Source organism: Muntiacus reevesi, chromosome 15 (assembly GCF_963930625.1).
Source record: "Muntiacus reevesi chromosome 15, mMunRee1.1, whole genome shotgun sequence".
Lineage (NCBI taxonomy): Eukaryota > Metazoa > Chordata > Mammalia > Artiodactyla > Cervidae > Muntiacus > Muntiacus reevesi.
Genome location: NC_089263.1, coordinates 40613177 through 40640190, shown reverse-complemented (window position 1 = coordinate 40640190; position 27014 = coordinate 40613177). Strand labels below are relative to the sequence as shown.

Here is a 27014-nt window from a genome sequence, read left to right as displayed (position 1 = left end):
AAAGATACAACTACATAAAACATAAGCTGTATAATCTAAGCTCAGATATAGAGAACAAAAAGAAAAGGCAGTGTTGGCTGAAAAATTCTCAAATCATCTTCCTACTTTAGAGGCATATTTGGTGAATTCCTCAATTTAAGGAAACCTTTTGGATCCCTTTTTTTAACTAAATATTTTATAGGAAAATTGAGTTTATAGGAAACTTCTACTATCCAATTTATGCAGTTAGGTCTGTATTTCAACAAGTCCTTCCTGTAGATTTTTTTTAAAAAACACAAACTTCACAAATGCCACTCTTGAAAATTTCCTTCCATTGATATATATCAGAACTTTCTCTAACAGATATCTAAGAAATGTGTTACATACAACCCATGCTGCCAGCGGCATGGGCATAATGGCAATTTCTCCTCCATGCTATGAAACTTCATGGTTGTGCTGTATTATGTCGAAAATCTGCACATCTCAATGGGTTTTCTGTGCATTCCAATGCACTTCAGTGACGATGTGGATCATTGCCATAATACATCATGACTGTTCTAATTACGGTTTCATTATGATATACCCTATCAGGGCTGGCGTAATGTCATGTCAGCACATAGTAAGAATAGTTATGCAATTATGTAATATCTGTTAGAGTATGCAGTGTACAAAGAGCAGCAATTAATGTAATGAAACTCAGTTTTCTCCTTTAAAAAAGTTTCCAATTTAAAAGTACTTCCTTTGTTTCCCATCTCCCAACCTAAACAAACGCCTTCAGATACATCTGTTTTTGTTTAATTGGATACTGCCATATAGTTTAATGGACTTGTTTTTTAATAAAGCAAAATAAGAAGAGGGAAGTCCTTGACTTCAAGCTGTTCTCTGTATATCACAAAAGAGTATGATTCACCTAATATACACGACAAGAAGTCCAGTAAAAATTTAGGCACTGAGGCTTAATATTATGCAAACTTCAATGTCACATTCTTCTATTTCTCTTCAACTCTTAAGTGGACATAGAATTTTTTGCCTTAGCTCCTAAACCTCAACTGACCAGCTCTGTCTTAAAAAACAAACTATGATAATGAAATGAGATAAAATATTAACATCCATGTTTACCTCTCTAAATTATGACCATATATTCACTTGCCTTTAATTTAGAAGCCAAAATATACCCAAATATCTAAAAAAATAGAAATCTTGTCATTTGTCTTATAAATTTGAAGAATAAACTCTCAAAGCACAAGAACATGCCTTTTTTGGTCAACCATGGAGTACCTTGAATATATGAGGCCTTCAGAAAGCCCTGAGTCAATGAATAGTTTTTCAAACTAAGTGATACATGAACTGCTTTTTGTTGTTTTAATATACAATCATGGGAGAATTTATATATCAAAGCTATGCCATATCTTTATAGCTGAATTACAGGCCTGTTCAATGCATTCATAATAGAAATGCTGACGAAGCCTAAACCATGGATGCGTACGGTTGTGCAGCAGCAGTCATTTCAAATATAGATATATTTTTAGCATTAGGAGCAACCAAGTTTGTTTAAATATGGACTTTTTTTTTTTACAATTGCAAGTAATGTTAATAGCACACTGTAAATGTTAAGGCTAAGTGTGCAATGTCAAAATAGATTGAATCTCTCTGAAAATTGGAAATTCAGGCTTTTCAAACGTAATCCAGATGTTTGGCTTTTATTCAGATTTCAAGAAAGAGGGAACTAATATGATATAAAATTCATACATGCATATTTCATTAGTGCCTTTTGTATCGCTGAATTAAACATTCTGAAACGTGCTTTTCCCAAATCACATAGAGTCTTAAGCCAAAGCAGTTGCCAAGATGTTGCTCACCTCAAAAATAATGCCAAATTAATTTCATAAGGAAGATACTATATATTTCTTATGTTAACTCTGCAGATAATGTTTCTCCAAAGAGAATATCTTGCTTTCTCTTTGAGGATGATAAGAAAAATGAGAAGTGGAACACTGTAGCCATCATAGTGTATGTATCAAAAAGATATTACTGCCAAATATGGTGACTTTGGAAATCTGGGAAGATCAATGGCCTAAACGAAGGCTGAAAACGCTGTCCCCCATGTTGTCATCATCAAAAGCAAACTTTTCAAGTCTAGTGCAAACAGGCATTCCCTGGGATAGCACTGAGAAGCATGTGCAGAACTCACCAGGCAGGTGTCAAGACAGAGCCAATCAAAGCATTTCCAGGGTTGTCTGTGCCAATGGAAGTGCCACCCTAACTTTATGCATTCACATCATGACTTTTCTTTGGTAGAGTGTTTATAATTTTTCAAAGGGTCTCAACATCTATAATTGTAATAGCCCCTTAATGCCATGGGATTTTTCTTGGTGACTGCCTGAAAGCGTGTATAATAAAATATTTGATCTCTTAGGCCAGTTTTTGAGAGTACTCTAGGTGTCTTTTCATCAGATGAAGATGAATGTTGTATCAGAATTAGAATAAAAGCTCCTGCAATGGAATATATAAAGTCAGGGACCATGTTTTGTTGATCCTTCATCTACTATAACTCTTATCATTATGGCATAGATATAGAAGATAGTTGGAAAATATTTATACATTTGAGTTTGTCCTACATGATCAGGTGAGCCTGTATCAAGCTGTCAAAATATATATGCCAGATATAAGTATACAGTACACAACAATGAGGAGCACGTGATTGCCTTATTTCTCCTTGAACTTTATGCTCAATAAAAAACAAACAAACAAACTTCTTTGGTTAAAGCCTCCTATACAGAAATATTCTCAAATTTTAGAGAAAACGAAGTTAACTGTTTCCCATGGCCAGGAATGGTTAATTCAAGAAAAGCTTCTATAAAATGTATCAAAGAAAAGAGGAAGGTGACAGCAGCTCTTTAAATATTTAAGGACACCTTTTATGAGTTCAGTGTTTTCTCACAGCAATAATATTTGATCAGAATGCGAGAGGCTGGGTCCAATTTCTAGTTCCAACACTAGTGTGCAACAGAATTAAAAACCTTCCTGTTCTAACCTCTTTTTTGTTTCTTTGGGATATATGTTCATATTTACCACAGAGAGTTTTTAAGAAAATAAACTTTAAAGATTTTAGGCTTTAAGCTTTAAGTGCCATGTCTTGCTTCAGCCTCAAAAAACTTGACTGTCATTTCAATGGATTGTTCTCTTTTTTTGTTCTCCTACGGCAAGCCCAAGGGGAAACTTAGTCACATCACTTCTGTCTTATGGATTAAAAATTGATACGTAGAAGTTAAGTGACATGCCCAAGGTCAGTAAGATCATGCTAAAACCCAGAAACAGAATTTTCAGAAAGAAAATTTTCATCTTAGTTTGCTAGGCCATTCCATTATCCTTGAAAATGCATCTTTAGATATCAGTGCAGAAGTCTGAGGAAACTGGTGGGCCCTGGGTATTACATTACAGTATAATATAAATAAAGTCAAGAATGCCATTCAAAGTGAGTTTAGAGTAGTCAAAACACAGTTAAGAACCCCACTCGCATGGCTTCCACAGCCAGATTTATTTTGGTATAGGCTCATCTTCCGAACCTTCATGCATCTTTAAGAGCATGAGGTTGAGGCTAAAAGGGCAGAGAGTTTTCACCATTAGTCATATCTGTGACCCAGAAGTTCTCAGGCACAGGTAAAAATTCATTAGTGTAAACTAAGACTATGGGCTTCCCTCATAGCTCAGTCGGTAAAGAATCTGCCTGCAATGCAGGAGACCAAGGTTTGATTCCTGGGTTGGGAAGATCCCCTGGAGAAGGAAATGGCAACCCACTCCAGCATTCTTGCTGGAGCATCTCATGGACAGAGGAGCCTGACAGACTACAGTTCAGGGGGTCACAAGAGTTGAACATGACTTAGCAACATTAGGACTAATGTCCTAAGCAATATCTTAGGACAAGACTACAAAGAGCAGACTTTGGTTGTGACAACTGTTTTTAAGCATTTTTTCCAGTTATGTAAGGGACCCTACCGTGAGTCTTCAAATAAGTTCACTAGAATAGCTGCATCAAAGAGAAACACACAGTGTGTGAGAGTATGTATGTTTTCAATCACATAAGTGATAAAAGTAAGGAAGAGGATGGAGAGAAGATCTAGAGACCAAAATGAAGGAAATGCATAGATGGATGGAAAGAAAGTAATGAGTAAGTAGGGGAAATTACAAAGGTTTAAACAGATGGGGGAAACAATAACTAGTTTACAGAGAATAAACCATAAAAACTATGTAAAATAAAAGTATTGCAGAAGAGGAAAGAAATCACTGCTAGAGAAAAGATCTTCAATAAATGACTTCCTGGAAATAATCAGATGAAAGAATATGATATTGATGGCTTAAAAAACTGTGTAAGGGCTGCAAAAAATCACTAAGAGAAGAAGAGAACAAAAAGAGGCAAGAGTACCAGGATGTGGCCATTTAGTACAGCTTACAGCCACAAAAAAAGGATTTAACTTTTCAAGATTAAATGGCAGTTACTAAAATTTGTGATTTTGAGGATTCTCCTGAAGCACCATTGAAAGGGAGCCCCTTCCCTGGGCACCATCTTCCCTGAGACTCTTACTTCTCTCTTTGCTATACTGGTGGCTTGTTACCTGATTCAAGAGATGCCGTTTCATATTTCCATGTAAAATCTCTGCTGTTTAAAAACAGGGACAATAATATACTCATCACTCATCCACCACAAAGATATTTTAAGTAAGTGGGTCATGTTTTTACAAAATTTCAAATCTCTGTGGAAAATGCATCCTTTTTTTTTTTTTTTTAAGAAGTCTCTACTTCTAATATATGTGACTTTTGTAATGAGATTTTTTTTGGTCTGTTTCCCATTTGTAAGTCAGAATGCAAATTCCTCATTCATTTTTATTATGTCTTAGAAATAAGGTATTGTAACTACTGTCAATATTAGAGAGCAAAACAAGTCACATCGGAGGGCAGTAATTGAAAAGGCACACACTCTCTCTCTTTATATATATGTATATATGTATAAAGATGGTTCCCATCTTTTAGAATATATGTCAACAAAGTGTTATTTACTATTTTCCTCTACCCTTAATGAAAGTAGGAGGGAATATCGTTAATATTACCCACTAACACTGCTTCTCAAAATCTACACACTTGTAACCATTCTATTACTGAGTTCTATAAACATGGAAACGGAAAAGGACCCATACCAAACATTTTAATTTGTGAACCAATGAGTTTCAAAGAGTTAGGCCACAAAAAAACAAAATAAAATAAAAAAGAGAGAGAGAAAAAATACATGCCTGGAATCAGATTGCCCATATTTAAACTTTGTTTGCATTGCTTACTAGCTGTTCAATTCTCTATGCCTTAGTTACTCATTGGGGGATAATGTTAATACTTTTTTCATAAGGTTCTCTGAGAATTGAATGTGCTAATATATGCAAAGATCCCTAGACAATTACTGTTACATACTCAGCACTCTAGTCAAGTGTTTGTTGCAACTTGATCCAAATGTTGCATGCTAAGAAAATTCTGAAGAAGATGGGAATAACAGACCACCTGACCTGCCTCTTGAGAAACCTGTATGCAGGTCAGGAAGCAACAGTTAGAACTGGACATGGAACAATAGACTGGTTCCAAATAGGAAAAGGAGTTTGCCAAGGCTGTATATTGTCACCCTGCTTATTTAACTTATATGCAGAATACATCATGAGAAATGCTGGGCTGGAGGAAGCACAAGCTGGAATCAAGATAGCCGGGAGAAATATCAATAACCTCAGATATGCAGATGACACCACCCTTATGGCAGAAAGTGAAGAGGAACTAAAAAGCCTCTTGATGAAAGTGAAAGAGAAGAGTGAAAAAATTGGCTTAAAGCTCAACATTCAGAAAACTAAGATCATGGCATCTGGTCCCATCACCTCATGGGAAATAGATGGAAAGACAGTGGAAACAGTGTCATACTTCATTTTTGGGGGCTCCAAAATCACTGCAGATGGTGACTGCAGCCATGAAATTAAAAGACGCTTACTCCTTGGAAGGAAAGTTATGACCAACCTAGATAGCATATTAAAAAGCAGAGACATTATTTTGCCAACAAAGGTCCATCTGGTCAAGGCTATGGTTTTTCCAGTGGTCATGTATGGATGTGAGAGTTGGACTGTGAAGAAAGCTGAGCACTGAAAAATTGATGCTTTTGAACTGTGGTGTTGGAAAAGACTCTTCAGAGTCCCTTGGACTGCAAGGAGATCCAACCAGTCCATCTTGAAGGAGATCAGTCCTAGGTGTTCATTGGAAGGACTGACGCTGAAGCTGAAACTCCAATACTTTGGCCACCTCTCATGCGAAGAGTTGACTCATTGGAAAAGATCCTGATGCTGGGAGGGATTGGGGGAAGGAGGAGGAGGGAACAACAGAGGATGAGATGGCTGGATGGCATCACCGACTCGATGGGCATGAATCTGAATAAACTCCGGGAGTTGGTGATGGACAGGGAGGCCTGGCGTGCTGCGATTCATGGGGTGGCAAAGAGTCAGACACGACTGAGCGACTGAACTGAAGAAAATATGACCTTTGGCATAAACTTTTCTAATCTCTTTTATGACCCTAGTTTTAATATTTATGTATAACTTCCCTTCACTAAATAAAACATTGAACCTAGGAATCAGTAGTCAATAGGAAAAAAAATCTTGCTTTTTATTGACTTCCACTGAACATATGGATGAAAGCTATTGCGATCTGCCATTGGTTTGTTATTCTTCCCCATTGTGTCTTCCTGATTTTGGTAAAGGCCTAGGAGCATGTCAAACTAATTCCCGTATCTGAGGGGTCTTCTCATTCTGCATTCTACTGCAACGGACCTATCTCCATCCAACTTAAAAAAATTCTGTCTAGCAAGTTCCCTGATGGCTCAGACAGTAAAGAGTCTGCCTGCAGTGTGGGAGACCGGAGTTCAATCCCTGGGTTGGGAAGAGACCCTGGAGAAGGAAATGGCCACCTACTCCAGTATTGTTGCCTGGAAAATCCCAGGGACAGAGGAGCCTGCAGGCTACAGTCCATGCAGTCTCAAAGAGTCAGACATGACTGAGCAACTAACACACACAGCAGGGTCCAGTTCAAATCTCATTTCTTTTACAAACATGTTCTAAGAACGTCCTCTTAGAAGACCAGCACTTTTTTTGGTACCACACAAATGTGCTATCTTTGTTATAATTTTATGGCTTTTGGTTTTACTTTTCGAAATGGATTATAAATTACTATGGAAAAGGGCAACCTTTCTTTTTTATTGTTCTCCACAAGATATAGTAATATTTTTAAAAAGGCTTATTGTCTCATCTTTATAGTCACTAATACAAGACAGCATCATTCCTTATTCTCCCTCACTTTTTAAACTAAAGGTAAAATTATTCAACCATTAATTCCTAATATATATATATATGTATATATATGTATATATATATCAGAACATATGAACATATGTAATTTTAAAAATATATGTGAGAAAAGAGAATTAACGTGAAATATCATTGTGTGTAGGCACACCAAGAGTGATGCAAATTTCATAAATTATTAGTAGGGCTTGATACTAACTAGGGCAGATTGCAAAGTAGATAAAACTTGAAATCAATTTTTCCCCAAAGTAAATACAATTCTGCCTTTAACCAGAGAGTGCTGCAGAGAAGCCCCAGTAGCAAATTTGGAATTAAGTGTGATCGTCTGTCACGAGGCCTCCCATGGTTAACTTTGGATTCAAATGTGAGCTCTCCCAAATACCTTGGAGACCATTCTGGTCCTTTCTTCACAGACAGCTAAATGCCTTTAGCCATATTTGCAATGACATCCAATGTGACAAACAAAATACAAACCAAAATATGACGTGTGCACACTATACTACAAGCAGAAGGTAAGAACAGGTCGTTCATATGATGTGAAGTGACCCATTTTCAGAGGAAATATAAACAAATATATCTATCTGATGCTGTCAAGAAGCCCGAGGAGTATTTGATAATTCTGCCAAAAGAAAACAGTAGGAAAATTAAAATACCTGGAAAATAAGACGTCAAAGAGAAAGCTGAACTTCCCTGACAGTTTATCAAAGGATACTGGCAAGAACCTGAATGAATGGCTATCTAAAAGAGTGGTTATATGTATATTATAACTGATTCCCTTTGCTTACAGCAGAAACTAACACAATATTGTAAAGCAAATATACTTCAATAAAATTAATTTAAAAATAAATAAATAAAATTGTATACTAATCTGCATAAACGAGAAGTTATCTACTACTGAATAAAAGTAAAATGGAAAGGAAAGAGTCCAAGAAGGCTGATAAAATATGTATTTATGACTACTACCTGAAATGAACCGAAAATAATGTGGCATTTAGAAATTACCACTGTTATGATAGTTTGCAAAAAAATTATATTCATTCAAATATATATTGTTTCCTTAGCTTGGAAACTATTCCTAAAATCCTGATTTTTGCCAGATTGCTTGTAGGCAAAATCAATTACTAATTAGAAAAACCTTTTTTTTTCCGCCAAAGAGAGAATACTGAAGTTGGAATGGACCTTGGAGGTACCCAGTCCAGCTCTCTCACTTTAAGATGAGGGAAACAAAACCTGAAAGCAACAGAGTCATCACCTAAGGAGAATCCAGCCTCCTGGTGCTTTATCACACAGCTTTCAAATCTTTTCTTTCTTACACTGGTCTTATATGAAGCTTTCAAATAAGATCAAAGAACACTGAAAAGAGGATCTAGGGAATAAAAATAACAAAGAAACTGAGGCACTGAAGTGAAGTCCACCCATGCTCAAGAATTTACTGTACGGAGATCTGAGTGACAGTGGTCTTTCCTTTTTCCTAAGGAAGCTTCAAGATCAGTAAATCCTGACAGCATGCACATGAGAGAAGGGCTGAGTCATGGTAAAGCTCTTAGAGTAGTGGCCAAACTTGTTTTTTCAAAACTTCACTTTACTGTATGTGTGAGTGTGCATTTAAATATTGTTATTTTGGTTTTACTGTTTTAATTCTAACTCTGCTTGATAATTAATTTTCTTAAAAGGTCAATGTAAATTTCTCTTTCAGGACCAAATACAAAACATAGGGTTCACAGAATGATTTGAGAGCAGTCAAGCCACCAGAGAAATACGAATAAAAGCTGAGTAACAGCCAAAGTTGAAAGAAGTGTGTCAGATACACTTTCAGCTTCCTTTGGGTCCCACATGCACAACAGAGTGTAGGAGGCCACCTGGTGGTGGAATAAACCAATTAACCATTTAATGCTACACTGGAAAGCAAGCAAAATAGGCAGACTCTGGACTGTCACAGAAGAAAAACTAGAACCTTGGGCAAAATAATGATCGTCAACATGTATTAGTGCCATACAACAGAGAGAAAACTGAATTGGACAATCATTCAAATCTGTAGAGTAACGTGTATTCCTAAAAATGTTGCTGTAATAGTTATTATTTATACCAGGGACTGGCAAACTTTGCCTGTGAAGAGCCAGAGAGTACTGCTGACTCGAACAAACTGAGAGTTACAGGCACTGACACCCACACAGTCAAACTTCTGAGTATAACTACAGTGGACCCTCCCTGTCTGAGATTCAGCAACTCAATCAACTGCAGATCATGGACTTATTGTAGTTCTTATTTATTGAAAAAAATCCATGCATAAGTGAATCCAGGCAGTTCAAACCCATGTCATTAAAGGGTAAACTGTAAACAGTTAAGGCATATGGGTCATTTGGTCACTGCTGAAACTACTCAACTTGCTATCTTTGTATAATAAATACAGCCACAAACAATTCATAAATGAATGTGCCTGTGTTCCAATAAAACTTTATTTAAAAAAAAAACAGGCTATGGTCTGGGTTTGACCTTCAGGCTGTAGTTTGTCAGCCCTTGATTCCGCACTATGTATTGAGCCCATACTATTTACTAAATAAGCACAAGACTGAACCCCTTACATACATCATTGAATTCTAACGACCTTTCAAGGTGGGTGTTCTTCCCATTTCACAGGTTTAAAAACTGCAGCTTAAAAAGTTTAAATAATTTGGTGTAAAATGTACTCTGCTCCTTCTAACTTAGAAACACTCTATGTAGCCTCCTCCTTTATAGAGCCTCCTTTTCTCCATGGTTGCTGATGCCTGTTCTGACCCTCCCTCCCATTCATTAGAAGCTGTTTCTGGTTTCGCTCCATGGTGACTTTGCTCCTGTTTCTCTCTCATGTTTCCTTGAAATGTTGTTTGTCTCTTCCATCTCTTTCTCCATCACTTCTGTTATGTTTAAAAGCTTTATGTCAGTTTTCATAACAACAGATGCAAGCAAGCATAAAAAAAGACAAAGCAATGTATTAAAAATAGATAGCCACATATACAACAATAAGCCAAGGAAACTGTCATACCATATATGTTCCAAATGGAAAGTGAGCCAAAAACAAGATGCTCACTCTTATATAAATAATACATTACACATCCACTGGGAGAAGAAGCAGCTCTGTCCCTAAATAGGAGAAGAATTTTTTTGGTCTATTTTTATGTCATTTTCTTTCTCTTTTTAAATTCTTTTTTCCCAAGGTATACACTATAAGTCATCCCATCTCAGACAGACCACATTCCACTTCCAAACCATCCATGAACTGTTTTATTAACTATTAATAGGAGAAAGTTGAAAAACCCAATGTAGAAATCCACAGACATCACTAAAGTTCCTCAAATACATAGATTTACCAGCAGTCTCTCCATATTAGCATAATTTCTCCTACAAAAGAGGATGGAGGTGGTTTCAATAAGATGGAGTAAAGACAAACTGAAATAAAAGATTTTTTAACTTAAAAAGAAAACTGCAGAAGATGAGAAAAGATATGTGACTACATTAGAAAACAGAAGAGATTTAATTACAGAGCAGGGGTTCCAGCCGATTGGACAATAAATCCTCACAGAAGGGATTTACACTAGATACAGGAAGACTTTCAGGGCAGGGAGAGTTGTTAAACATTTTAATGGAAGGTTGTGAATTCCCTCTGGGAAGATCTGTAATGGAGGACAAACTCTCTCCTATCTGGAATGGATAAAAAAAAAAACAATCTCTGAAAGAGAGGAAAAGAAATGAAGGTCATTTTGAGGTCACTTGCAGTCCTGAAACTCCAGGTAAAACTCTCACTTCCCATGGGTAAATAACTGTACAAAACCTCTGAAAGATTCACTCTGGAAGATTCAGGAGAAAACACTCATTAAGCAAGTGATTCAATTCAGAAAATATTTATCCAGTGTCAAATATTACCTAGCTCTGGGGAGACATCAACCCCAGGAGGGCACAGGCCTGAGCAGCAGTGTGGACAGGGAACACAATTATTCACTTCAGTTAATTTCTTAAACAAATCTTTGAGCTTCAACCAGCTTTCTGTAACTGTATTTCCTGAACTTGGTGAGCTCAAAACTCCTGCAAGAGCTGGCTGTCACATGGAATTTCTGGCATTATTCATGGTATCCTTGGATCTTTTTGTAAACAGAAAAGATTCTGACAGTGTTTCCATACTTTATTTCCTTTTCAAACCCAAACTTGGACGGATGGAGCCTCTTAAACTATCATCGAAACACTGGTTATAAAATGCTGGCCAAATTTGAGGTCTTGTGCTATACTCCCTTGTTGCAGAAAAAAAATTCAATTAGCTCAACTCTAGGGATTCATTTATGTTTAAGTTTTCATGAATGTGAAGATTTTTGTGGCTTATTTATAAGAAAACTAGAGATTCACAGAATTGGTCTTTAGCATCACCAGGCTGAAGAGAGTGAAGAGGTGAGAACAATCATACAGAGAGAAGTGTTCTTCATGCATATTTTCAAATCTTACCATGTCCCAGCTGAGGAAAGCTAACGAGGAAGGACAAAGTTCAATGGGAAGACAGTAAACCCAAAAGGATATCAAGGTAGACACGAATGGGGGCAAGAAGTGAATTCATCACAAATCTTTATCAAAATCTAATTTTAAATGGCACAGCTTTTAATCTTGGCTTTATTATTTAAAATCATAAAGCTTACAATTAATACCTAAATAAAAAGTATAAACGGCAGTATATGAGAATTATTTTTTAAAATAATGAAGAGTATAATTTTTTTTTTAAATACAAGAGTGGGAGAAAGTTTCAAAATTACATTTCAGCTTTCTCTCAATATTATAGCAGTGAAATGTAGTTTTTTAATTTTCTTATTCTGGAATAGCTTGCTATAGCTTTGGAAAGATGAATCAGTCTTTTAGTCTTTCTCCTTTCTTCACCCTCATTATGATGGACTTGGATTAAAAAGAGCCAGCCCAAGTCCAAATCTCTTATTATTTTTCTCACCCCTTCATGATTACATTTTTAGACACACACTTGTCTGAAGTCAAACCAGTTTATACAATGAAAGTGTCAGTAAACTCTCCTGCTAACGACAGTACAAGAACAAACTGTCCTGACATACTTCCCATTTCAAATGACTGTTTATGTTCACCTATACCTACTGCTCTATTTTTGGGCTTCACGTTTGCATGGCTCATGTTATCCTCATACGTATGAACAATTATACTGAGATTGTCTGCATAATCAAGAATATATCAGTGAATACTATGGTTCAAGGGGTTGGAAACTAGCCATAGAATTCAGGTGATTAATTGTACATTTTTGTACTATTTGTCTCAGACATGGATGTCACTGTCCTTCTTTCCCTCTCTCCCTCTTTTTCTCCCTGATATCAGCCTGGACAAATCTGAGTACTCTGAATATTAAGAACTGTCCTTAATGTACACTGGTTTTTCAAGGAGAGAAAATTTTATTTTTCTACTGGGTTGCCCCAAAAAAATCATATTACAGAAAAACCTGAATGAAATTTTTGATCGCCTCAATATATAACATAAAGTGTTAGTCACTCGGTTGTGCCCGACTCTCTGTGACTCCACGGACTGCAGCCTGCTGGGCTCCTCTGTCCATGGGATTCTCCAGGCAAGAACACTGGAGTGGGTTGCCATTTCCTTCTCCAATAATATGAAAGGAGGCCATAAAGTTTTAGACTCAACTAACACAACATGAAAATAGGATTGTCTTCTTGAAAAATTAATGAGTTGATAGCATAGCTCTGATCAATAGAATCTAATTAATAGATTATTAAATGCCTTATTGTTAAAATGTTTCTCACCACATATTTATTGAATTTCTATTCTATGCGAGGTACTGTGCTAGGCACTGGAGATATATCAATAAACAACACAGACATGAATCTTGCCCTTGGAGTGTGAAATCTAATAAAAATTATAATCATTCATTCTCAAATTTGGTCCACAAAGTCTAAATCTACCATATTATTTAAAATGTTATTTAATTAATAAAAAGTACTCATGGCTAAATTAATCTCAAGGAGGCCTCTCGCTGGGAGGCACCTGTGAATATTGAAAGGGATAATTCCATTGTAATGAAGGTAGCAAAATTCAGTATGCCAAGATTTATAACACAGAAATGAGCTCCAGACTGAAACTTGGCATATATGAAAGGATTTATATAGTTATTTATATATGCATAATTATAATGTCTTGGGATAGCCAATATGTCTGGTTAAAGGAATCTGACTTTATCTAGATTCAATCCTGATGAAAGATTATTTTAACTCAACAAGTTAATACTTGGTATTTATGTGCATATGCGTAAACACACATAAATGTACATGCATAACTAGGTGTGTGTGTATCTTTTGCATAGATTTCCTAGTTTTCAATGGCTAAGTTGAGATGACAAGGGGGATATCACAAATTTTTTAATGCAAATATCTAAGAGCATATGGAATCAATCACTTAGGAAGCAGTGAAATAGTAAGTTCAGATGAGTTTCAGGGGTGTATAGATATCCTTCTGAAAAAAGGTGAAGCTCTGTGGCCTGAGAAATTTTGGAAGGAAAATTTAAATCAACCCCAAAAGCAGTAAGGATTTTAGTCTGGAAGACTCTTCCCTAGCTTTAGAATAAGAAAATGTGTGTATGTACATTGTGTCTTATGTAAACGAATCAAGATTCAGCAGGAAGACCACTCTTCCCTCTTGGCTTAGTCCAGTGTGCCTCATTAGGGACAGAGTGTCACAGAAGTGCCTATTTTAAGAATGTATGAGCTTCACAAATGCCCACATTATTAAAAATATGCTTAGGAAAGTCCTTGCTTCTGAGAACTGAATTTGCTTCCTTGACAGGATGGGAAGGTAGTTTTTCTGCAAATGATATGCCTCTAGAGCATCTCTCCAAGGGGACACTTCTTCAATGACTCCCTTTCCAATAATAGGATCCATGAGGTTGAATCTTTCTAGGGTCATGATACCCTTAATCTCTCTCCCACAATGACTTATTTTCAGCCTTAGCTTTCCTGAAACTGACAAAATACAGGAAGCCTCTGTGAGGTTCAACATGGCACCCCTCCCTAGGATGCTGAGGTGTTTAAGAAAGGTTGATGAGTGGCTAAAGAACCAGCCCATTTTCTCTGCAGATATACCATCTAAATAATAAGGACTTTCTTCTATCTTAGCATAAAAAGCTTATAGAGAGGGAGGAAATAATGTTCTTGCAAGAATTTTACCTGTTGTAGAGAAGAGGATATAGGGCAACAGTGGGCAGGCAAGTAGTATATGAAAGAAAGACTATGGGCATTAGAACTGTCCAAATTGGGACCAAACCCTAACTTATTTACTTACTTCTTGTGGTAGTTACTGATGCAGTTCAACAAATATTTCTAGTTTTCTTCCTTCCGGCATATAGTAGGGGTGAATTTCCCCATCCAGTTTGGAATAAGGTGGAGCCATGCAATTAGTTCAAGCCAATGATTGTGAGAGGAGGTGACATGTGTTTCTTTCAAGTAGAAGACTGAAACCCAGAATGGGACCCTCCAGAAGTCTCCTCTCTTTGCCACATTGAGGGAATATTTAAGAGGGTGACTAGTCCATTAGTCTGAGTCCTGGAGTTAGTAACAATATCAAGAATAGCCCATAACTCACTTGTGATGGACACGTAATATGTAATGAGAAATTAATCTTTGCAGGTTTAAACCTCTGAGATTTTGGGGTTGTTTGTTATCTCAGCAAACCCTAGCCTATCCTGACTAAGAAACTAGTTCTATTATCTTTTAGACCAACCAGCTAACCTCTCTGTATTTCAAGCTCAGAGTACATGAAGTGGGGACAATAATCCAAGATCATCATTAGTATTAAATACAATAATGTGCATAGGGCACTGACACAGTCTAATAGTAAGATTTGACCAATGTTCTTTTTTTTTTTTTTTTGGTCTCACTATCCTACTCCTACCTCCTATCACACACACACACACACACACACACACACACACACTCCCCTTCTTATCAAATGGCGAAGTAGATAGCATCTGTCCTTGGTTTATTTTCTAGATTTCTTCTGTCTACCCACTCTCCACTCTATTTTCCCTTCTCAGTGTCTTTCCATTTAAACTAGATAACAAAATTAGCATTCAATTCAATAGTATTCTTCCCCTGCCCATACACTATCTGCATCCAATAGAGTACATTCTTTTTTATTATAAGGAAATGAGTCTTAACAATGGGCTGTAAGGCAGTGCAGATCTTTAGTAATGGAGATAAGATAGTTTGGATTGGGAATACCTAATTCTCTAAAAATTATGAAAGTGAAAATGTTAGTCACTCAGTCATGTCTTTATGTGTCAAGTCTTCACTCAGTCATAACTTTTTGCAACCCCATGGACTGTAGCCCACCCAGCTCCTCTGTCCATGGGATTCAGGCAAGAATCCTAGAGTGGGTTGCCATGCCCTTCTTCATGAATCGTCCTGACCCAGGGGTTGAACCCAGGTCTCCTGCATTTAAAGGCAGATTCTTTTTTACCTGAGCCACTTGGGAAGCCCTTTTAGAACACTGAAGTGGGTTGCCATGCCCTTCTCCAGGGGATTTTCCCCACCCAGGGGTCAAACCTGTGTCTCTTCCATCTCCTGCACTGGCAAGTAGGTTCCTTACCACTAGCATTACCTGGGAAGACTTTATACCATAAAGAAATGAATCTCAAGAATGGGATTTAAGGCAGTGTGGATATTTAGTAATGGAGATAAGATAGTCGGGATCGGGAATACCTAATAGACTAAAAATTATGTCCCTTGGACAACCACACATCTACTTCTTTCTAAAGTTAGACATGGTAGTAAAATAAGGACAAGAAGGAAGAAGGTCTAAAAAAAAAAAGGAAGGAAGTTAACAAGTTTATTTGTGAAAGCATTATGGCTGAGCGTTGCCTGCCCCCTGCTCCATCCCCAGCTGGCAACCACCAGTCTACTGTGACAGCTACCAGGACTTCTTTTGAAATAACCAAAACATTATTTAGCTACCCTTCCAGCATGGCTCAGTGGTAAAGAATCTATCTGCATGCAAGAGATGCAGGATTGATCCCTGGGTCGGGAAGATCCCCTGGAGAAGCAAATGGCTACCCATCCAGTATTCTTCCCTGGGAGATCCCATGGACAGAGGAGCCTGGCAGGGTACAGTCCATGGAGTAGTAAAAAGTCGGACATGACTTAGCAACTAAACAACAGCAACAAGAAGCCTCATCTCCCAGCTTGAGGAATATACACATGAAATCCTAACAAACTGTAAAACTCAGAATGATAATAAAGATGCAATATTTGGCTTTAATAGCATACATATCATATACTTCCTTGTAGTTATGGTTACCATAACCAACGGCTTCTTGATGTAATTATATGGAACATTAACCTAACATTTATCCTTTTTATATTAAGACCCTTTTGCCAATGCCAATAAAAGATGTCAATGTCATAAAATATTAAAAACAATATTTGTTTTTTATGTTTTAATTTTGGCAATTTTGGAGGGGCAAAATAAATAACCCCCAGTTCTTACCACAGTTATCTGTAAAGTTTAATCACACAACATACAACTTTTTTCCTAGCGTCAAACAAGATTAGCCTAAATATGAATAGAACCACTAAAGAAAAGCAATTTAAAAATAGGAAATACTAAAAAGTAGGTGAGTGACATTTCCCAAGTCAGTGACATTTCACTGACTTGAAACATATATTTATATAGTATTGAGCAGTTCAGGAGCCAAAGACAACAGTAAAGCAAACATCTTTTCTTATAAGGAATGTAAATGTTCCTCTCATTCATTTCTATAAAACTAGGAAGAAATCTACAAACATGTAGAGTTAAAGCCAAATCTCTCAGCTTAACAGAGGTGGGGATTCATGTCTAATTAAGTAAAAGTCATTTTTCAAAAGTTAAAGGCTGAAATTCTTGCAATTTAATCCAAAATTTTATTAGCAAACTTTAATGATTATCCTGATTGCAATTAATAAAAAGCTCCCAACAGGTCAATTCATTTAAGTGCTATCTGTAATCATTTGTATTTTAACATGATGGTTATTACTTATCACCCTGAAACCAAGAAGCACAATGAGATATTGATTACTTTTAACCTTTAGAGCCAAGGATTCAGGAAAGGTTAGAGTAGGGGAACATTCTTCCTTTCTTGGCTGGCAATGTATAGCCTTCAGGAGAATTCAAATGATTCCCATTGGCCAAGTAGATCCAAGATTAGTTTATTCCCTGGGCTGACAAGAAATGATGATGCTTTTAAAAATAACACCCAGCAGTATTGGGTAAAGTGTTACATTTATATAACCAATGGCCTCAAGATGTGCTTCACATCACAGCAAATCTCAGGTTGTTAACCCTTTACCAAGATTTGTTTGTCCAAGTATTTTGTTGGATATTAAAAGTAACAGTTTTAATTGGAATAAACTCATCTCATTAAACCAAGTTCTCTGGTGGTTTCCAAAAAGCTGAACACAATCACTAGCCACTGCTGGTCACTAGCATTTCTTTTTGTTTTCTTTTTCCATGACAACATTTAAAAATAATTTTCACATCGTGCCACTAAGAAGCAGTGAGTCCTAGGTAGGGTCCAGCAAAATTATGGGCAAGGGAAACATAACTGTTATGTGTTAGATTAATTTGCAGAACACTTGGCATTATTATTGCCAAGTCGTCAAATTGTTCCAAGTTGTTCCGGAAGGTTGTTATTAATAGTATGTTTTCTGAGGAAAGTTCTGTCTACTTTTGGAACTGCATTTCTGTTGCCAAGGAAACTCCTTTAAGCACAGTTTTCTAGGAGCACACTGCTGCTTTTGTTTGCCAGTGTCCTATTCATATCATCTAAGTAAGCGTTTTACATGCTCCAGCCTTTAGTCCCAAATGTTGAAGTTTTAGCCCATTTAAGTTGCTTTTTCAAACATAGCTAATGCTGGCTATGATTGCCCTCTCTCTTCCTCCCCCCTACTCTCTACACCCTCCACCCAAAGCCCCCTCTCCCCTCCTTCTTCCCACTCTCCCTCCAACATGCCCAAATCTTACTATTCAAGGTATATATTTTTTAAAACAGTTATGGTAAGAAAGATAGCTTTCACAAGTTTTTGATAAATTAACTTCAATTTTAATAATAATTCATAGGTTGTAGCATGAGTCCTTCAAGTGTTAATTATCTTTTCACTCTGAAATTAATGTAGTCATTTCCTACTGACTCCTCTACCCCATTTATTGAAGTGCTGAGGAAAACATGTCATTGAGTCCTGAGCCAGCCCTGTTGTTGTGATTAAGCGTGGTCACATGGCCCATCTCTGCCAAAAGGAGGGCCCTGAGAAAAGGTGACAAAGACAGTGATTTCCTGTCAGCAAAGAGTACGACAGGGCTGTCTAGAAGTGATGCAAATGAGGGGAACTTTCCCCACGGCTTGTTTGATCCACTCTAGGCCAGAGCAGGCCAGGCCAGGGAGAGAGGGAGCAGTACAATACAGCTGAGGCTGCCCAGAGAGCCAACGCACCTTCCGGACAGTAGCTCACCCGCCAGAGACAAAAACTGCTGGCGGGGCTTCCCTTCCTTGCCCCTCTGCACACAGAGCCAGCTATTTCTTGGCATGCTATTCTCTTAACATCCTTCTTTTTTTCCCCCCATTTTAAAAAAGCAATGCAAATAGGTATTATAAGCTCTAGCCTAAATAGTGTTTCATATATTGTTCAGAAATCACATTCATCTACTTTTTCTTCTAACGTTTTCAGGATAACGTTTGCCCTCTCTCAAGAAAGAAAAGAAAAAATATATATATATACACATACATATATATATATATACATATATATATATACATATATATATATTCATTCAAGTATTCAAAGCAAACACTGATTCATCAAAGCCCAAATTAATATGACAGCAAATCTAAGGATTTTTTGAACTTTAAAAAAATGGAACAACAAATTCACTTCTAGACAGCAGTGGAGACAGCCTAGGTTTTTCCATTCTGATTGCTTTAAAAATGATTAGATAATGTTTTTTGCAATATTATAATGATTTTAAGCATATTCTTCTTATCTTAATGGAGTTTTAATCTAACATACAATTAAGCTCTACAATTAATCTACTGGGAAAGAGGTAAAAAATTATCATTAGGTTCTAGTGTCTGATATACTTGGTACATTTTTACCTTGACTGCTTCACTAACTAGTAATTTGCTTCCTTTGAACAATCAAGGTAGAAAATTTGGATATTGAAATTCCAATATAAAGTCTAATTAACAGAATTTAATTTTTTGATGTGTACTTCTATTCTGTACACCAACACGTAAGTTAAAAAAAAAAAGTTAACGGGCTTTCTTCTATTTTAAGCCTAGTTACCGTGACCTGGACCATGAACCAGCCTGCTACTGCTGCTGCTAAGTCACTTCAGTCGTGTCCGACTCTGTGCGACCCCATAGACGGCAGCCCACCAGGCTCCCCCGTCCCTGGGCTTCTCCAGGCAAGAACACTTGAGTGGGTTCCCATTTCCTTCTCCGATGCATGAGAGTGAAAAGTGAAAGTGAAGTCGCTCAGTCGTGTCCAACTCTTCACGACCCCGTGGACTGTAGCCTACCAGGCTCCTCCATCCATGGGATTTCCCAGGCAAGAGTACTGGGGTGGGTTGCCATTGCCTTCTCCCTGAACCAGCCTACCATTACATTTTTAAGAGCTCAAGTTCAGGCACAAAGGTCTCAAGCCACATTTAAAATTATACAAATCAATATAATCCAGAACAAAATGAAAGAGAACTATTGTAGAGAGCTGAATTTACAAAATATAGGACTAGCATGATTAATCTGTTTTCTATGATCAGTTCATAGCTATGACAACATCATTTTGGCATCAATAGTTATAAAAACAAAATAAGTCAACTATGTCCCATTTTTCTTCTTTTACACTATATTTCTTATTCCCTAGAATTTCTTATCCCATTCCATACACATGTTTATTCTAAAAGTCACATTGGTTGTCTTATAATACACATCTAAATTCTCTAAAGTAACATTTTCTCCTTTTAAAATTTACCCCTTACTCTTGTCTGGCCTTCTCCCCCTCCCCCCAAAACAATTCTTTTTTCAGTGTTTTAGTTTTAAAAGTTTGTTTGTCTTTGATTTTTTAGCATTTTCTTACCTATTCGTCTACCCATGATTGTAATTTACTCCTTTATTCTTTTTTTCCTTTGGTTAACTTTGTATTAACTAATTTCAACTGTTTTTCCATCTCTTCAATGTTTACATTTCTTTCTCATTTTACAAATAACCTCTTCTTTTCCAGTATACAATATTGATGTCCTTTCATTAATTCCATCTGGCCAAACTATCACTGAAAAAAGTCACTTATGGATGAGAGCTGTGCTCAAAGTCTCTAAGCATTACTTGGCAACAGAGTCAGAGGAAACATAACTAACTTACTTGTCAGAAGTATTATGTCTACCTGTAAGAAATAATTGTGGTTAGCCATTTCTCTATTGTACCCTTATATTAAAAAAAAAATCCTAACAGAAGATATTTTCATTTCTAAGTATCAAAATAAACAATTTCTCAAAGGAAATATAATTTTTTGTCATGGAAAATGTAAATTTATCATCTGAGCCTATTTCCCTCTTTTTTTTTTTTTTTTTTTTTGCCTATCTCCCTCTTTGCTTTCACTACCAGGAAACCCAGAAAAACTTTTAGGATCATCTTTAGTAGTTGTGTAGGACTTTATAGTCTATGTGACTACATATTAACTCTTCTCACAGAAACAGAATCCAGCCTACATGTATTTTCCCATTTCTGATTTGTACTTATATATTAAACATATTTTTATTATTTTCCTGTGAAGTTTTATGCTATGTTAAGTTACTTCGGTCGTGTCTGACTCTTTGCAATCCTGTGGACTGTAGCCCATCAGGTTCCTCCTTCAATGGGCTCTCTAGGCAAGAACACTGGAGTGGATTGCCATGCCCTCCCTCCTTCAGGTGAATCTTCCTGACCCAGGGATTGAAACCATGTCTCCTGCGGCTCCTACACTGCAGGTGGATTCTTCACCACTGAACCACATGGGAAGCCCGTGAAGTCTTATAAACAACTTCAAACCAATAACAAAATGAAAATGACTATATTTAGTGAGCACTGTATCATATAGAATGAATGAATTTTCCTTTTTCACACAGGATATATTTTTTATAATACTTACACCAATGGAGAAAGATATAGGACACTTGGATTTTTCCCACAAAAACAGAAAACATGAATAACTAACCTCCTAAATTAAGTATAACACCTTCCGTGTAAATTCCCTGAAAGCATATACATCTTGGTTGAAGTGTCAGTATTATATTATTTTTAAGCTAGAAGAGTTATTTTTAACCCCTTAGAAGTAATATAATCTAATCTTTTATTGATGTGGAATAGCTAAGGCATTCATTCAAGGTACAAATCTCTAAATGTGGTATTTTAGTGAGCTTCACACTATCTGAGGGCTTCCCTGGTGGTTTAGACGGTAAAGAATCTGCCTGCAATGCGGGAGACCCAGGTTCAAATCCTGAGTCGGGAAAATCCCCCGGAGAAGGGCATGACAACCCACTCCAGTATTCTTGCTGGGAGAATTCCATGGACAGAGGGGCCTGGTGGGCTAAGTTGGACATGACTGAGCGACTAACACTTTCATTTTCACATTATCTGAAAACAGCTCTTGTTCAACAATAACTATAGACACCAGCCGTAACTCCCGAATTTGGCTCTTGAAATTAACCCTTTATCTCTGAAACCCTTTCATCTCTGAAGCATCCAGCATGATTAGGGGCTCTGTCACCTGTGCTTTGTAGGTGGCAGAGACAGCAGTGCTCTGGGGCCTGGAATGAAGCCCCTGGCAGGGCACAGCCTCACGGCCCTCCAGGACTGGCTGCCTCTGCTGTGGACGGCAGCAACAGGCACAGCTGGCTCCAACTCTCCCATCATGGAGATGCTTCCAGGTCACTCAGTTTATAAAATGTACAGGATGGGGGAGGAGCTGTCCTGAGCTTCTCTGAGCCAAAGAATAATGCCACCTTTGATCTGTAGGAATGGAAAATAAAGCTTTTCCTTGGCAAGTGGGTTTTAAATATTTCTCCATTAATAGTTAATGCACATGCAGACCAGCAGAGTGACAGCTCCCTGTGATTATGAATTCTGGCTTCGTAATGCTAGTCCAAATAGGAGCTGAACTTTCAAAATCACGGTGTTACTTTTGACAAATTAAATTGTCCTACTTAGGAAGGTAGGAGGAATGAAGAGAAAGAAAGTGAGAGAGTGGGAGTAAATTCTCCTTGGAGGTGATTCTCAAATAGAGGAGGAAAGAAACGAGAAAAGACTACCTTTGTGTTTTCTAAGCTGATGATACTGCCAATGTTTATTAGAAAATAGCTTTAGAGGATTCCCATGCTGATGCTGAGCCAGACCAAGAAGGGGGAAGGACAGACATTGGCAGCATGTCTCACTGTCTCCAAACAAAGAAGAAAATATATTTAAGGGAGTGGTTACTTTTTAATACGAATCAGGTCATTCTTAGGGCCCAGCAATTTAAAACCAATCAGAAGGAAAATGATTTTAAATTTCTAACAATCTGAAAATAACAAGAAATTTTTTAAACAGACAATCCACTTTATAGCCCATTGTAATATTAAGGGTCTAAATTATGTGAGGTTGCATCAATGTATTCTTTGCCTTTCAAAACTAATTCTTTCCCCTTCAAAGTTCCTTGAGCATTCTGGTGGTTTGGAGTAACCAAGATATTACAACACACGCTCCACTCAGGAGGTCTGCTGAATGAATTGTCTGGTCTTTATCTGAAGTTCCATATCTAGGAGTCACATGATTTTCTAGCAGAGACAAGAATATAAAAGTCAGAAAGGTAGTACCTAATGCCGAAAATACTAATAAAAAAAAACAAAAAAAAAACAAAAACAACTTCATACTCTCTGACTACCGTCTTACTAAATTCCTCTAATGTAACATTTACAAATGGGAACTTCAGAAATCAACCTCAGTTCAGTTCAGTTCAGTCTCTCAGTCATGTCCGACTCTTTGCAACTCCATGAATTGCAGCACACCAGGCGTACCTGTCCATCACAAACTCCCGGAGTTTACTCAAACTCATGCCCATCGAGTTGGTGATGCCATCCAGCCATCTCATCCTCTGTCGTCCCCTTCTCCTGCCCCCCATCCCTCCCAGCATCAGGGTCTTTTCCAATGAGTCAACTCTTCGCATGAGGTGGCGAAAGTATTGGAGTTTCAGCTTCAGCATCAGTCCTTCCAATGAACACCCAGGACTTATCTTCTTCAGGATGGACTAGTTGGATCTCCTTGCAGTCCAAGGGACTCTCAAGAGTCTTCTCCAACACCACAAGGAATCAACCTAGGACTGAGCAATGCGGAACTGAGGTGTGGGCATGCCTCTCCATGCCAGGAAATCAGCTGAATGATGAAACAGAGAAAGCCCTACTCTTCACCAGGGAGAGGAGGACAAAAGTTTCAAATTCTATGATAACAGGAATAACTGTCCTGATCTACAGTTCCTGGGAATTTACCATAACTCAGTGGAAGTCTCTCTTAAAAACCATTCACTCTCATTCTTTTCATTAATAGCAGGGATAGTGAACTTCAATGTCATCCTTAATTGTTATAACTCAACAATTATTAGTTCAATATCAACTATGTAAGATGCTTTGCTAAATAACATAAAGTATACCAATGGAAAGCCTTTTTCTCACTGTTACACATGCATGTTATCAAACGAACATGACATAGACAAGCTGAGATAGATGAAAATTCTGTGAAAAGAGTTGAGCGTCCTATTGAGTTGCCACGATGATTGGAGGAACACGAATCACAAATACCCTGTAGTGGAAGGAACAGACCTACAAATGAATTTTTTTGTCCCAAATGCCGATGGTGCCCCTGGTGAAAAAGGTTGATGACATGTTGGTAATTTTTTAGGGCCAACAAATATTAAGATTAAAGATGATTAAGGTAGACTCAAATGGTATCAGAAGCCTAGAAAGGTCTGGGGACTAACTGAAAAGCTTTAGTCCTTTAGGGGTCTCTGTGATCAACTGGCTCCAAATCTCTTTCCCAAGGCATTAATTGAATTGATTCCTAGAAAAGCAGATTAGAAAGAGAAATGGGACACTGGAAATGGTGACCTAATCTGAGAATCCCTGGGGATTCTTGACAAAGGCCTGAAATTAATTTTCTGCCATCAGTTTTTCTAACTCAGCAGCCACTCCAAGTTCTAAATGAGTCCTTCATCAATATCCTCAAGACTGATTTGGAGATTTCTAAATCTCTGGAATAATTTGGGAGTTTATATAAAGAGAGACACTCCACAAATCTGTAGCATTGCCTTTGGTTTCTAACCTAATCTGTCATTTGTTTATAAGTCAAATGCAAAATTAGTCTAGTGAGCTTAGATATACTGACACGAGTCACAAATGAAGAACCCCAGTACAAAAATGTTTGGAAAAGTACTATACTCCAGAAGTACTGAGTGGGAGGAATAATGGCCTTCAATATGCCAGAATGGAAATTCGCAAGCAGAGCACTTAACAAGGAAACCACAAGCAAAAGAAGACTGCACTTTTTGTTCAGTGATTTCCTATTAATTGTGATGTAAATTATATGAATGCGATTTTGACAAAGAAGAGCACTGTTTCTAAAAAAAATAGTGGTTTATGTGCAAAATACAAAATGCATCAAGAAAAATGCTCTTTAGCATCATGGATGCAGTAAGCTCTGAGATAATGGCTTATGATTAGATAACTTTCATTTTATTATTTTTTTCTTTTTTACCTAGACTTCTAATGCTTAAGTCTTCGGAATAAAGCAAATATTAACAAACAATTAGTATAGATTTACAGACATTTTTCATACGTAAGTCTTGATCTCAGCATGAAATACAAAATCATCTCACTTTGGTTACATTAGGTTGAAATTGTTATTCTAACAATATGTGCTGTCAGACGATGGTAAATTTGTGGCTAATGTGGACAGCTATCCATACAGGAAACAGCTAGCAGTCAACAAACTTGATTAACATTGGGCAGAATTCTTTAGGGAGTAAAATATCACCGTTTGCTGAGTCCCTAGGGAGTTTGTATCTTCCGTTAACTAAGATGATTCCCAGGGGACACAAATTAAAGTCTACCACACCCTTGAAAATAAATATGTCTCTTAAGAGGAGGTAAAAGTTAAAATAATATATTAAAGAAAGGTAACTTAAAATGATAAAAAATTGGAGAAGAAAGAAGACAACTTCTATTTGACCTTGAACGTACTTCTTATTCTATAAGAAATTTTAAAAAGCTAGAGGGTAGTTGTTTCTTGTCATTATACTGTTGCTGATTCTGTGGTTAGTTATTAATTTTATTTTTTATGATTCACAATCTGCTCTTTGAAATATGCCATATGCTCAAAGCAATTCAAGGATGACAACTGTCAGAATTACTCCAATAAAAATTGCCTAAATGAGGAAGATTTACTGCAGTCTGATATTTCAGTGGAAAGTCCCTCTACCCTCCCCAACTGCTTTTTCAGACACTGAATATTGCAACCATTTTTTCAAGTCAAAATCACATAACTTTGCAAAACTTCTAAGACAATTTCAGTAGAATCAGTGAAACACAGTAGGCTAAGGGTGAATTAACAGACATGGAAAACAATATAAATAGTTATTAGATGGATTGCCTGCAATCAATAGGTGAGTTCCAAGCCAGTTTTCTTAAATCACATGCAAATGCATTGACTTAATATGACAATGTCTGTGCTATGTAACACTAATAAACATTAAATTGGACAAGCCCTGTACCCTGGAAGCAGCAAGCCAATTGGAAGGCATTTTTTTTTAATCTCTGGAAAGATCTGAGGGGTGGACAGAATCCACCTGAGTGCTCCAATAACAATACATTTTGTTAAATGTTACCAGTCCATTTATCCTTCATTTTGTTTCAGTCTATTTATTAATGCAGTTTCATTTATTGCTATTCATCTTGAAGATAAATCTTTGTCCTTCTATAGAATTACACCAAATAGAATGTGATAAAGGGAACTTTCTTGCAATTATGATGTCGGTGCAGTCTGTCAGCACACAGGGGATGGAAATGAGTTTGGGGACAGGGAAGGGAATTCTAATAGACACCATGATACATACAATGAACACAAAAGATATCCTGAGAGAGAGAAAGACTTGTCAGGCTAATCAGATCTTCCCCAGCAAGGTAAAGGCAAGAAGGGTAGCTCTAACCTTGTAAAGATGCTGCTGCTGCTCCTCTGACATCATCAGGTCGTGGCTGTCCATCACGAGAGACTCCATGTCAATCAGCCAATCCCAGAGCTCCTGATATTCTGAATCGAAGTCCAGAAGCCTGAAGATAAGGCACAAAATGTATTATGCATAAATACAGTGTAGTTGTTAAAAATCTCGTATTAGAATAATATATTCTTGAAAACCTATGATGTTCCTGGGTGATACCTGTAGAAAAAGAAGGAAAAATTCTCGGTGTGGTTACACAGTGGGCCAGATAGGAACTCAAGCTTGTGACATAGCCATTTTCTTAGATTTTGAAAACATAACATGTAATTCTGATGCTTGTACCTGAGACATATTATGGCTATTTCCATTCGCTCACCCT

The 27014-nt window shown here is 37.2% G+C and overlaps 1 protein-coding gene across 1 annotated transcript in view; it reads right to left on the bottom strand.

Annotated features, from left to right (window-relative positions):
- AKAP6 (A-kinase anchoring protein 6) overlaps window positions 1-27014 on the bottom strand; it is a 441039-nt gene that overhangs the window by 96235 nt on the left and 317790 nt on the right. Inside the window, exon 9 of the mRNA XM_065906586.1 lies at window positions 26627-26747. Within this exon, the coding sequence (XP_065762658.1) occupies window positions 26627-26747 (121 nt within the window). The remainder of the gene's footprint in view (window positions 1-26626; window positions 26748-27014) is intronic.